The 14,093-nt window shown below is 41.2% G+C and overlaps 1 protein-coding gene across 1 annotated transcript; it reads left to right on the plus strand.

The window, feature by feature from the left end:
* The first annotated feature begins 11 nt into the window (after positions 1-11).
* On the plus strand, positions 12-14,042 carry si:ch73-352p18.4. The gene is made up of 13 exons (XM_048181937.1): positions 12-4,258; positions 4,368-4,440; positions 4,514-4,544; positions 4,622-4,762; positions 9,585-9,716; positions 9,785-9,929; positions 10,022-10,056; positions 10,308-10,355; positions 10,432-10,505; positions 10,591-10,668; positions 10,746-10,859; positions 10,936-11,056; positions 11,207-14,042. Exons 1-13 carry the CDS (start codon positions 4,195-4,197, stop codon positions 11,246-11,248), a joined length of 1,098 nt encoding a protein of 365 aa, XP_048037894.1. The 5' UTR covers positions 12-4,194; the 3' UTR covers positions 11,249-14,042.
* The last annotated feature ends 51 nt before the right edge of the window (positions 14,043-14,093 follow it).

Below are 14,093 nucleotides of genomic sequence, written 5' to 3' on the forward strand. Positions count from 1 at the left end.
CAGTGTGGTGTTTTTGAGAGTCAGTGGGTGTTTTAGGAGATTGTTGGGTGTTTTTGACATCAGTGATTTATTTTTCAGGGTTTGTGGGAATTTTAGGGCGTCACTGGGGTGTTTTGGAGGATCAATGGCGTGTTTTCAGTGTGGTGTTTTTGGTGTTCATCTGTATAATGTGTTTTTGTGGTGTTTTAGGGTGTCATTAGGATGCCTTAGGATTTCTGAGTAGCCTAATATTGGGTTGTTTTCGAGGGTCAGATTGATGTCTGTTGGTGCATTTGAGTGCATTTAGTGTTGCTGAGTATTTGGATGGTCAGTTCTGTATTGTTTTTAAAGATGTGGGTGTGATTCGGGGTCCTGTGGAAGGCAAGGTGTATTCAAAGTTTGATCTATTCAAAGCGTGAGGTGTATTTGAAGGTCAATTAGGAGGATTTTTTTGGTGTTTTTATGGTAAGTGGGGTATTTTCTAAAGGTCCGTGGGTGTTTTTGAGGGTCAGTGTATTTTTGAGGGTCATTAGAATGTTTTTGAAGTCTTGATGGGTATTTTAAGGGTCATTGTGGTCATTTTGAAGTTTGCATGGTTTGTTGTAACTTGTGTTTTTTTAGGGTCACTATATTTTTAGGGTGTCATTGGGGAGTTTTGCAGGGTCAGGTTGCAGTTGGGTATTTTAGAAGGTCATTGTGGGTATTTAGGGTGCCATTTAAAGTGTCAGTTGTGTTCTCAGTGGCATAATGTGAGATTGGGGTGTTTTTGAGGGTCAGGTTGATGAGGATGTATTTGATTGCATGTAGGATGTTTTTGAGACTCTGGGTATTTAAGGGTTCATTGTGGTGTTTCTGAGGTTCAGTGGTTGTTTTTGGTGGTCAATAAGTATTTTTAGGGCATCAGTGGGGTGTTTTGGGGGGGGCACTGTGAGTTTTAGTGGATCGTTGGGAAGGTTTTGAGGTTCTTTATGTATTTAGGGAGTAATCTTGATATTTTAGATTTTCTGGGGTGTGTTTGAGGGTCAGTGGGTGTCTTGGGTGATCATTGGGGTGTTTTGAGGGTCATAGAGTATTTAGGAAGTAATGTGGGTGTTTTGGAGATGTAGCTGGCATTTTTGAAGATCCATGGGTGTTGTAAGGGACCATTGGGGTGTTTTTGAGGGTCACTGTGTGTTTTAGGGGATCATTGGGGTGTTTTTAGGGTCATTATGTATTTAGGGAGTAATCTAGGTGTTTTGGGGTTTCTGTGGGTGTATTTGAGGGTCACTTGGTGTTTTGGGGATCATTGAGGTGTTTTTGAGGGTCATGTATTTAGGGAGTAATCTGGATGTTTGAATTTCAGTGGGTGTATTTGAGGGTCATTTGGTGTTTTAATGGATCATTGGTGTGATTTTGAGGGTCATCAAGTATTTAGAGAGTAACGTGAGTTTGGGGAGTTTTAGTGGGTGTTTTAGGAAATCATTGGGGTGTGGGAGTAATCTAGATGTTTGAGTTTTGTGGATGTTTTTGAGGGACACAGTGTTTTAAGGGACCATTGGTGTGATTTTGAGGGTCACTAAGTATTTAGAGAGTAACATGAGTTTTGGGAGTTTTAGTGGATGTTTTAGGGGATCATTGGGGTGTTTTTAGGGTCATTATGTCACTTGCTGTTCTAGGGAATCATTTGGGTGTGGGAGTAATCTAGATGTTTGACTTTCGGTGGGTGTTTCTGATGGTCACTTGTTTTAAGGGACCATTGGTGTGATTTTAAGGGTCACTAAGTATTTAGAGAGTAACATAAGTTTTTGGGAGTTTTAGTGGGTGTTTTAGGGGATCATTGGTGTGATTTTAAGGGTCACTAAGTATTTAGAGAGTAACATAAGTTTTTGGGAGTTTTAGTGGGTGTTTTAGGGGATCATTGGGGTGTTTTAGGGTCATTATGTATTTAGGGAGTAATCTAGGTGTTTTGGAGTTTCTGTGGGTGTATTCGAGGGTCACTTGGTGTTTTGGGATCATTGAGGTGTTTTTGAGGGTCATGTATTTAGGGAGTAATCTGGATGTTTGAGTTTCAGTGGGTGTCTTTGAGGGTCATTTGGTGTTTTAATGGATCATTGGTGTGATTTTGAGGGTCATCAAGTATTTAGAGAGTAACGTGAGTTTGGGGAGTTTTAATGGGTGTTTTAGGAAATCATTGGGATGTGGGAGTAATCTAGATGTTTGAGTTTCGTGTATGTTTTTGAGGGTCACTTGGTGTTTTGGGATCATTGAGGTGTTTTTGAGGGTCATGTATTTAGGGAGTAATCTGGATGTTTGAGTTTCGGTGGGTGTTTTTGAGGTTCATTTGGTGTTTTAGGGGATCATTGGTGTGATTTTGAGGGTCATCAAGTAATTAGAGAGTAATGTGAGTTTTTTTGGGAGTTTTAGGAAATCATTGGGGCGTTTTGAGGGTTGTTGTGTACTAAGGGAATAATCTAGATGTTTTGGAGTTTGTAGGTGTATTTGAGGTTCACTGGGTGTCTTAGGGGATCATTGGGGCGTTTTGAGGGTTGTTGTGTTTTAAGGGAATAATCTATGTGTTTTGGAGTTTCTGTGGGTGTATTCGAGGGTCACTTGGTGTTTTGGGATCATTGGTGTGATTTTGAGGGTCATCAAGTATTTAGAGAGTAACGTGACTTGGGAGTTTTAGTGGGTGTTTTAGGAAATCATTGGGGTGTTTTGAGGGTTGTGTATTAAGGGAATAATCTAGGTGTTTTGGAGTTTCTGTGGGTGTTTTAGAAGATCACTGGATGTTTTAGGGCATCATCAGGGTGTTTTTGAGGATGAGTGGGGTGCTTTTGATCTTCACTGTGGTGTTCTTGAGGTTCAGAGATGTATTTGAGGCTCATTGTGTGATTTTAAGAGTCGTGATGAATCGCAGGGCGTGAGGGTCAGCGAGAGGTTTCCAAAGGTACGTGCTCTTCCTCTGACTTGTGCTCTTCTGTAAGGTTGTTTCCTGTATGTTACGTATACATTTCCTCCTCAGCTGAAGGTCATGACCCTGCGCTCTGTTTGATTTGTGTCTTATCTGTAAGATCATTAATTAAATGCATGAGGATCAGAACAATCATGTGGGTCACAGGATAACACACGCCCATTATGATTATCATTATTTGTGATTGTTTGTGTATAACCTTTGTTTTAAGGGTGTGTGTGTATGTGAATGTGCTCTGCAGATGTTGTATGAACAATGCGACCCCAGGGCAGCATAACTCGCCCTCTCTCCATTGTGTGTGTGTTCTGCTAGGTTCCTCGTCCCAGCAAGCGGTCCGATTCCAGTCCGGATTCTGTCGTTTCTCTGTCTGTTCGTCTCCCGCTGACTCGGAGTGCGAAACAAAAGGGTTTAAGGGTTTGGTCAGGATTTGGTCACACGAGATGCTGAAATCTGCCTAATACAGATTAGACGGATCAGCACTCGAATCATGCGGCCTCAGACGCTTGTGAGGAATGCTGAATGTGCTGTTACAAAACCAAACAGTCTGTTTATGAAACACATTCAGACACGTAATGAATCTCAGAAGTCCCCTGAATTACCCTGAGGAGATTTCTTTGAGGTTGTTTTGGGTGTTTTTTTTAAATTAATATCAATTGTTAGTTTGTTTGTTTGTTTGTTTGTTTGTTTGTTTGAGTTTTGTAAGTAATTCAGTCCTTGTCTTCTGACTCTGAGATCTCAAACACCAGTCACTGCACACAATGAGTTCTGTAAAGCCCTCTTGTGGTCAGATATGGAAATACATCCTGCATTTTACTTTTTTATAGATTCAAAACCAGGGTATTAATAAGAATAATAAAATATATACAATTAAATATAATTAAAAACTGTTCAATTATTTGTTTTAAAAATGATTAATTATATTTTCTTTTGCGATGATTTGATGATGGTCTCTGTATGACTCAGTTCTGATGACCTTTGACCCTTTTATGTTTAACTCTTGACGTCCGTCCCGGTTCCTCCTGCAGCTCTTTCATGTTGTGGGTTTGTTGAGCGTGTTTTGTTGCTGCTCTGGGATCAGTTGTGTTGTGCGTGTGTTGAGGCACTTCAGATCACGACGGCTGATTCCAGATCAGTGTCAGTCCTGACGAGCGCTAAGAAGATTATGATTGACTCTTTACCTCTGAACGGACACGATACAAACACACAGACTAAACTCTAAATTACACTGTGTTTTATTAGTTTCTGTCAGGGTGATTTATCAGCAGATGAATGAATCAGGCCTGTGTGATTATACTGGAATACTGGGAGACAGTGACGACAGCGATGACGGTACGACACACACACTTACAAACATGCCATTGTATTACCATAGTTAACACAGTACCAAAATACCACGTTTTGAACACTAACTTTCGTTGGTTTTGGTCACACTAAGCAGAAGCAAACTCAAAGAAGCTGCTGGCGGCTTCCTGGGAGAAGTTATCCATCATGGACAGACTGGGATTAAAGAGGTAAAGACCCACCGAAACACACACACAGTATCTGGCTGCTAATGCTAACGCTAACAGGAAATGTTTCTCACAGCAGTGTGGAGATGACGGAGGACGAGGTCGAGGTGAGTCTCTCTCTGAGTGTGTGTTAGGTATAACATCTCCAGATGTCGCTAACATCTGTGAACTCGCACATACACAGAGCGCGTTTACCCAGTTTGCACTGGGGTTTCACTGCGACCAGTACACGCTGACCCAGCGGCTGCAGGCGGAGCGACACGACCGCGTGGTCGCAGAGGAGAATCTGCAGAGAGAACTGCGACAGACCAGAGAGATGCTGCAGGTACTCCACTGAGGGTTGAGGGAGCGTTGTGGGAACGTTGTGAGGGCACTGATTTTGGGTATGTTGTGAGAAGGTTGTGAGGGTGTTGTGGATGGGAGCATAGTGAGAGCATTGTGGGAACGTTGTGAGAGCGTTGTGAGGGCATCGATTTTGGGTATGATGTGAGAAGGTTGTGAGGGTGTTGTGGAGACATTGTGAGAGCATTGCAGGAGCGTTGTGAGGGTGTTGTAGGGATTTATGGGAGCATAGTTTGAGGGTTGCAGCAACGTTGGGAGAGCGTTGTGAGAGCATTTTAGTTGCATTGTGAGAAATTTGTGAGGGTGTTGAAGGGACATTGTAAGGGAATTTTGGGTACGTTGTGAGAAGGTTGTGAGGGTGTTGTAGGGGTTTATGGGAGCATAGTGTGAGGGTTGCAGGAACGTTGTGAGAGTGTTGAGGGAATGTTGTGAGAGCATTGTGAGGGCATCGATTTTGGGTATGTTGTGAGGGTGTTGTGGAGAAATTGTGAGGACATTTTGGTTGCATTGTGAAAAGGTTATGAGGGTGTTGTAGGGGTTTATAGGAGCATAGTGAGAGCATTGTGGAAACGTGAGAGCGTTGAGGGAATGTTGTGAGAGCGTTGTGAAGGCATCGATTTTGGGTATGTTGTGAGAAGGTTGTGAGGGTGTTGAGGGGACATTGTGAGGACATTTTGGTTGCATTGTGAAAAGGTTATGAGGGTGTTGTAGGGGTTTATAGGAGCATAGTGAGAGCATTGTGGGAACGTTGTGAGAGCGTTGAGGGAATGTTGTGAGAGCGTTGTGAGGGCATCGATTTTGGGCATGTTGTGAGAAGGTTGTGAGGGTGTTGAGGGGACATTATAAGGGAATTTTGGGTACGTTGTGAGAAGGTTGTGAGGGTGTTGTAGGGGTTTATGGGAGCATAGTGTGAGTGTTGCAGGAACGTTGTGAGAGTGTTCAGGGAATGTTGTGAGAGCGTTGTGAGAGCATCAGTTTTGGGTATGTTGTGAGAAGGTTGTGAGGGTGTTGTGGAGATATTGTGAGAGCATTGAGGGAGCATTGTGGGAGCGTTGTGAGGGTGTTGAAGGGATTTATGGGAGCATAGTTTGAGGGTTGCAGCAACGTTGTGAGAGCGTTGTGAGGCCATTGTGAGAGCATTTTAGTTGCACTGTGAGAAATTTGTGAGGGTGTTGAAGGGACATTGTAAGGGAATTTTGGGTACGTTGTGAGAAGGTTGTGAGGGTGTTGTAGGGGTTTATGGGAGCATAGTGTGAGGGTTGCAGGAACGTTGTGAGAGTGTTGAGGGAATGTTGTGAGAGCATTGTGAGGGCATCGATTTTGGGTATGTTGTGAGGGTGTTGTGGAGACATTGTGAGGACATTTTGGTTGCATTGTGAAAAGGTTATGAGGGTGTTGTAGGGGTTTATAGGAGCATAGTGAGAGCATTGTGGGAATGTTGTGAGAGCGTTGAGGGAATGTTGTGAGAGCGTTGTGAAGGCATCGATTTTGGGCATGTTGTGAGAAGGTTGTGAGGGTATTGTGGAGACATTGTGAGAGCGTTGTGGGAGTGTTGTGAGGGTGTTGTAGGGATTTATGGGAGCATAGTTTGAGGGTTGCAGGAACGTTGTGAGAGCGTTGTGAGGGCATTGTGAGAGCATTTTAGTTGCATTGTGAGGGTGTTGAGGGGTCATTATAAGGGAATTTTGGGTACGTTGTGAGAAGGTTGTGAGGGTGTTGTAGGGGTTTATGGGAGCATAGTGTGAGTGTTGCAAGAACGTTGTGAGAGTGTTCAGGGAATGTTGTGAGCGTTGTGAGAGCATCAATTTTGGGTATGTTGTGAGAAGGTTATGAGGGTGTTGTGGAGACATTGTGAGCATTGAAGGAGCATTGTGGGAGCATTGTGAGGGTGTTGTAGGGATTTATGGGAGCATAGTTTGAGGGTTGCAGCAACGTTGTGAGAGCGTTGTGAGAGCATTTTAGTTGCATTGTGAGAAATTTGTGAGGGTGTTGAAGGGACATTGTAAGGGAATTTTGGGTACGTTGTGAGAAGGTTGTGAGGGTGTTGTAGGGGTTTATGGGAGCATAGTGTGAGGGTTGCAGGAACGTTGTGAGAGTGTTGAGGGAATGTTGTGAGAGCATTGTGAGGGCATCGATTTTGGGTATGTTGTGAGGGTGTTGTGGAGACATTGTGAGGACATTTTGGTTGCATTGTGAAAAGGTTATGAGGGTGTTGTAGGGGTTTATAGGAGCATAGTGAGAGCATTGTGGAAACGTTGTGAGAGCGTTGAGGGAATGTTGTGAGAGCGTTGTGAGGGCATCGATTTTGGGCATGTTGTGAGAAGGTTGTGAGGGTGTTGAGGGGACATTATAAGGGAATTTTGGGTACGTTGTGAGAAGGTTGTGAGGGTGTTGTAGGGGTTTATGGGAGCATAGTGTGAGGGTTGCAGGAATGTTGTGAGAGTGTTCAGGGAATGTTGTGAGGGCATCGATTTTGGGTATGTTGTGAGGGTGTTGTAGGGGTTTATGGGCGCATAGTGTGAGTGTTGCAGGAACGTTGTGAGAGTGTTCAGGGAATGTTGTGAGAGCGTTGTGACAGCATCAATTTTGGGTATGTTGTGAGAAGGTTGTGAGGGTGTTGTGGAGACATTGTGAGAGCATTGAGGGACCGTTGTGGGAGCATTGTGAGGGTGTTGTAGGGATTTATGGGAGCATAGTTTGAGGGTTGCAGGAACGTTGTGAGAGCGTTGTGAGGGCATTGTGAGAGCATTTTGGTTGCATTGTGAGGGTATGTTGTGAGAAGGTTGTGAGAGTGTTGTAGAGGTCTATGGGAGCATAGTGTGAGGGTTGCAGGAACGTTGTGAGAGCATTTTGATGTTGTGAGGTGTGTTGTGGGAATGTGAGAATGTTGTGATGGAATTTTGTTTACATTGTGAGAAATTTGTTGTGGGGGTTTATGGGAGCAGAGTGAGAGTGTTGCAGCAAGGTTGTGAGGCCATTGTGGGTATTATGGGAGCATTGTGAGAAGGTTATTCAAGTGTTATGTGAGCGTCATGAGCATTGTGGGGACATTTTGAGAGCAATTTGGTTGTTGTGACAGTTGTGAGGCCGTTGTTGGGTGATTATGGGATTGTTGTGGAAGCATTGTGAGAAGGTTATTAGAGCATTATGGGACTGTTACAAGAGGGTTGTAAGGACGTTGTGAGAACATTTTAGGGTACATTTTGAGAGGGTGTTGTAGGGGATTATGGAATCATTTTAAGAAGGTTTTTAGATCATTATAGGAGCGTTGTGAGATGATTGTGAGGGTGATGTAGGGGTTTATGGGAGCATAATGAGAGCACTTTGGGGATGTTTTGAGAGCAATTTGATTACATTGTGAGAAGGTTGTGATAGTTGTGAGGGCGTTGTTGGGGGATTATGGGAGTTTTGTGAGATAGTTGTGCGAGCATTGTGAGAAGGTTATTGGAGCATTATGGGAGGGTTGTAGGGACGTTGTGTAGGGTATTTTTATATATTGTGAGAGTGGTTGGGAATATGGGAGCATTGTAAGGACATTGTGAGAACATTTTAGGGTACATTGTGAGAGGGTTATGAGGGTGTTGTAGGGGATTATGGGAAAATTGTGAGAGGGTTGTGGAAGCATTGTGAGAAGGTTATTAGAGCATTATAAGAGTGTTGTGAGAAGGTTGTAAGTGTGTTGAGGGTTCATTGTGAGAGCATTGAGATGGCATTTTGGTTACATTGTGAGAAGGGTTTGAGGGTGTTGTGGAGACATTGTGAGGTTGTGTAGATGTTGTGGGGGTTTATGGGAGCATAGTGAGAGTGTTGTGGGAACGTTGTGAGGGCATTTTGAGAGTGTTGCAACAAGGTTGTGAGGGCATTGTGGGTATTATGGGAGCATTGTGAAAGGGTTATCTGAGCATTATGGGAGTGTCATGAGCATTGTGGGGACATTTCGAGAGCAATTTGGTTACATTTTGAGAAGGTTGGGATAGTTGTGACGGTATTCTTGGGGGATTATGGGAGTGTTGTGAAAGAGTTGTGAGGACATTGTGAGGGCATTTTGAATATATTGTTAAAGTGTTGCGACAATGTTGTGAAGGCATTGTGGGGGAATTTGGGAGGATTGTGAGAGGATTGTGGGTACATTGTAAGAAGGTTTTTAGAGTGTTATGGGAATGTGAAGGGATTGTGAGAGCGTTGTAAGGATGTTGTGAGAACATTTTTAGGGTACATTGTGAGAGGGTTATGGAAGCATTGTGAGAAGGTTTTTGGAGCATTATAGGATCATTGTGAGAGGGTTGTGGGGATGTTGTTAGAGCGTTGTGAGGTCATTTGAGTTGTTTTGAGAAGGTTATGAGGGCATTATGGGAGCATTAAGAGAGGGCTGTGAGGACATTATACAAGTGTTATGAAAGGGAATCAAGGAGGCTTGTGAGACTTTTTTGAGTTGTGGGAGGGTTGATAGAGCATTGTGAGAAGGTTGTAAACGCTATGGGAGTGTTGTCTGTGTTATGAGTGGATTGTTAGAGGGTTATGAGAGTTGTGGGTTGTGTTGTGAAAGGGTTTTAAGAAGGTTGTGAGGGCATTGTTGGGAGCAATATGGGAGCATTGTGAGAGGGTTGTGAGGATGTTATGTGAGTGTTATGAGAGGTAATTAAAGTTATCGAATTATTGTGAGTGAGTTGTGTTTGGGAGCACTGTGGAAGCATTGTGAGACAGTTGATAGAGCATTGAGGGGATTTTTGATACAGTTTTACACTTTGTGAGGAGATTGTGGGAGTGTTGTGAGAGCGTTGTGAAGGGTTTGTGCTGTCCTGCAGGTGTTGTATGAGCGCCTACCAGATGTGGATAGCAGAGAGATGGTGCAACAGATGACGAACAACCTGCAGAAGCTGGAGAGCAACGTGGACGATGTTGTCAAAACAGCAGAGATGCTTGGAGCTGCACACCAGGTACTTCACTTGACAAAACCCACTTAAACCTTTCATGAAACTTTTTATAACCATGTTGCATGCATCAGGAGGCGCGTGTCAGTCATGCCGTGGAGATGATGTCAGTACACGTGGAGCATCTCAAGAGACGTCACTCTACAGAGAGTGAGGAGATGCTGGAGGTCAGGAAGCTGCTGCACAGGAGGAGGGGCCGATTACACAGTGACTCCACAGGTCAGTGCTGCCCCCTAGGGGCCTGGAGGACATCACATTCCAGTATTTAAATAAACATGCAGTCTTATATAGTCAGAATTTTCCTCAAACAGATGACCGAGACCTGTTCAGACATTCATCACAACAGGTAACTGACAATGATTTAACTATTAGACTAAATCAGGTACTCATATGAGTACCTTTAGACCTTATTTTGCATATTTAAAGAGCTATGAAAACTCACAGCTTCATTTATGCCACTCTTTTCTGTAGAACGACAGTTCAGTGACCAGAATTCTTTTATGTTTCTTTTTTGGAGCTTGATATATGGTGAATATTTACTGTCATTATCATTTGTCTTGTATTATTCATCAATAACAGCTTGTGTTTATGTCGTAGCCAACACGCCGCAGGGTCAGCATCACGTTTCTCCCGACTCAATCTGAGGTACGTTTCTTGGTCATATTCCAGCGTTTGATGTCTGGATGTTTGTACAAGTCTTTATAAGTCTTTATCGCTGCAGTTGAAGCATCTAGAGGCTTCGTTTCTGGAGAACTGCAGAACCAATGCGAACACAAAGAAAAAGCTTGACGGGAGGTAAAACTAGACATGATTAAGTTTGAGAGTAGCTAAAACTTTATTTAACCACAAAATATGATTGTTTCCTGTGTGTATCTCTCAGACAGGAAGTAGCTCCGGCAGATTCTCCTCTGAACAGTCTGAACCAAGAAGATGAAGTCGACAGCAGTGTGTTTCAAAGGTAAAACGCGAGCAGTACTCTGACATATGTATTCCTACACTACATGAATGCATGTGACCAATCTTCGTATTCGCCAGTGCGACGCAAGTCACGCCGATGTGCCGTCGCCGTCGCTGTTCTCCAATCAAACCCAAAGAAAGTTCATTTGAGGGGGAGGAGTCAGAAAGAGGGGAGGAGTCCAACACTGAGCTGTGCGTTTATATTCATGTATTTATCATAATTTATGCGCATAATTCAGACCGCTGACACGTTTTATGGTGTTTGCAGGTATCTCGTGCCACGTCGGCGCCCCCTGTTGGCTGGGAGGACTCCGTGTGGATGGATCATCAGAATGATATCACTCGTGTTTGGTCTGATGATGCTGATAGCGACTCTTTTATATGTAGTCGTGAGTGCTTTGTATTAAACACTGATGGTTTAGTGTTGTTATTTGATCTTAGAGGACTAGTATAGGTATAAATAACCAGTCTGTCATAACTGAATCATGAATGAAAGTTCGTTTTTGTTTTGAGAGTCACTGATTGTGGGTTTCCACCAGGTGGCGGTACAGAGTTACACTCGCTCATTCACTCATTACTGAGCACAGCAGATGAACATAACTGGATTATGGTGTTAAATTCACTTTAATCCTTGTGAATGTGCTGCACGCCTGTCCTGAACACAATACAAACATTAAATATTCCTATTTAATTCAACTGAATGTCTTTATTTCTTCTGAAACAGGTGCAAATCCATGGCAACAGATTAATAACACTAATTAACAGTATTTAAATTCAGAGAGACATTGAGAAGCTTCATACAAGTGTTGCTCATTTCACGCTGCTTTTATTTGGAATGCTAATAATGGTAATTAATGCATGAGAAACGTTAATATTCATTTATGCAGGTTAATGCAGTTTAACAGAAACTGATCTGGATGAGATTAAACTTTCTTCTTCATTCTGCTGAAGTTATATAAACACATACAGACGTTAGCTAATGTTCCTTCACGGGCTCCTGTATCCTGTGCTATGAATTTCAGGGCATCTTAAACCTGCCAACATCCTGTTGCGCAGCCAATCACGTCTCAGAATGAGAAACAAGATTAGGAAGTGCTCTTAATTTTATGGTCAGGTCATTTTAACCAGATTAAATCAGGTCATGGGATCTGAAAATGTCCTTAAACGAACATCTACTGTTGATGCAGATCATCGTCTTTAGGATAAAATATTTATCACTGAACTTTTTTTGTTGATTTAATGGTTTTATAGAGGATTATTTGGAAAAGTGACTTCATAATCAGCATATTTGACTTTGAAAAACAATGTGCATGAGAGAAAATAATGCAAATAAACCAAGTGACATTAAAGAATTAAAGTAAATTAGTTCACTTTTATCAGTATATCACATTAGGTTGTATTAATTGGTATAAATTCATTTATATGTGTGGTTTGTATATTATATTGTATTTTTAATATTATGTAGTTGGGCCATTCCACCGAATGGGTGACATTTGCTTGTTGAAAGTTATTTTTTTTTATCTTTTTTCAACACTGAATCTAATACTACACACATTTAATTATTCAAAATGTGTATTGGTCAATATCAGGCAACTTTATTTAATTTTTTACAAGGTTTCACAGCAGAAGATGGATGCATGTTTTCTCAGTCCTGTTACCAAAACTCATGTGCTGTTGAAAAATCATGTTTAACAGCATGTCAATTAATTCCTTTGTATTCACCTCAGGAAAGTGTTTGTTTTGAAGAAATGGCTGGTTATTTGTTCAAATAATTGATATTTGTGACAAAAAAAAAAAAAATCGCTTTATATTAAGGCAAGGTGCATTTTGATAAAAAAGACAAAATGTTGTTTTTTTTAATAAAAAGAAGAAGACAGAAGCCTCAAGCCTCAATAATTTAGTTTATTTAACAATTGTATAAATGATGGACCAAACAAAACTGATAAAAACAGTGGTTTAACATTTTTTTTTTTTTTTTAAGTAAAAATAAATACATTTAGTAACAGGAATGAACACTGGGTAAACACTGTAAAACTAATCCTAAGAATCTACAATTTAATTTCAACTGTAAAACACATGATACAGGTGAATAGTTTAACTAATATTAATATTAATATTGAATAGTTCAACTAATATTCACACTATTAAATCAACAAAACAGAGGACTCTACTTACTCCTGTTATTTTTCAAGTAACAGGACTAAAAGTAACAGGATTGAGTGAGTTTTTAAGCAAAAATGATCAAATACATGACATATTGCCAGGTGGCGTATACTAATATCATGAGGACACTGAGCAAATACTAGTGACTTACCTAAAGTTAATATTTTTGAAATAAACAAATAACATAGAAGAAATAATTTAGGTAACATTGAGATTGACCTTCTCAGTCACAGTTATAATTTCATCAAATATACAGAAATTAAAATGAGAGGACTTACTTTTGGTCTTCTCATGGCCTGCATAAGATCCAGATGATGCAACTTCCTGTTGAAAATGTGTCTTGTGTCTCCAAGTGTTTTAGAAGGGGAAATGTGTGAGGGTAACAGGACTGAGTAAAAACCTGGGGACACGACTAAAATGTGTACTTTATATAACATATTATGGATTTCTTATGAAATTTATTTTTGTTTAAGATAGATTGTATATGGAGTCACACAACAATGCAAAAATAATATGATTTTAATGATTATATTTCATGATAAATTTTGTTTATATAGCGGGGACATGTAACAAATGCAATTGTTTAGCATTCTGACTAGTTTTTAATAATGTTTTAAATTATATATTTTAAATTTGCAATTAAAGGACATTTTGCTTAATAATAAAATGTATTTTAGAGTTAATTTTCATGCATATCTATACATGCAATGTCCTGGGGACAGAAATGGCACCCATTCGGTGGAATGGCCCAGTTATAATAATATTATGTAATGTAATTGCAGATGATTATGAGCTGTCTGTAATCACTGTAACTGTATTATGATGTGATAATGTGAACGACAGACGCTGGAGCTCGTGTGAAATGATGTAATGTGGCGTAACGCTCCTCACAGACTGAACATGTGCAGCTGAGACTCGATCTGATTAAACTGCAGCTCATGGAGATTCATGTGCGTTCAGCTGCATGCTTCACTTTAGAGCACATACAGCTAATCATATTATCAACAGATATCATACATGTGATTATGCACACACACACATGGCGCTGGTAAACAGAATGAACTCGAGCATGATGCAAAACTATATTAGATTATAAAACGCTCAGTGAAATGATTCAGCGCGCACCTGTTCTCCCAGGTGAGTCCGCGCGCGCGCGCGTCACGCGTTAAGCTGCACACATAGCAATCACTTATGTTCTAAACCACAAACATGTAATAAAATCCCCCTGTTTTCATATCGTTTTAATGAAAATATATTGTTTTG

The sequence above is a fragment of the Megalobrama amblycephala genome, linkage group LG2, assembly GCF_018812025.1.
Source record: "Megalobrama amblycephala isolate DHTTF-2021 linkage group LG2, ASM1881202v1, whole genome shotgun sequence".
Taxonomy (NCBI): domain Eukaryota; kingdom Metazoa; phylum Chordata; class Actinopteri; order Cypriniformes; family Xenocyprididae; genus Megalobrama; species Megalobrama amblycephala.

Coding starts and splice junctions, on each gene's coding strand:
- si:ch73-352p18.4 (XM_048181937.1), top strand. CDS start 4,195: ATGAATGAATCAGGCCTGTGTGATTATACTGGAATACTGGGAGACAGT. Junction 10,356..10,431: donor TTCTCCCGACTCAATCTGAG/GTACGTTTCTTG, acceptor TTATCGCTGCAG/TTGAAGCATCTAGAGGCTTC. Junction 11,057..11,206: donor CGACTCTTTTATATGTAGTC/GTGAGTGCTTTG, acceptor GGTTTCCACCAG/GTGGCGGTACAGAGTTACAC.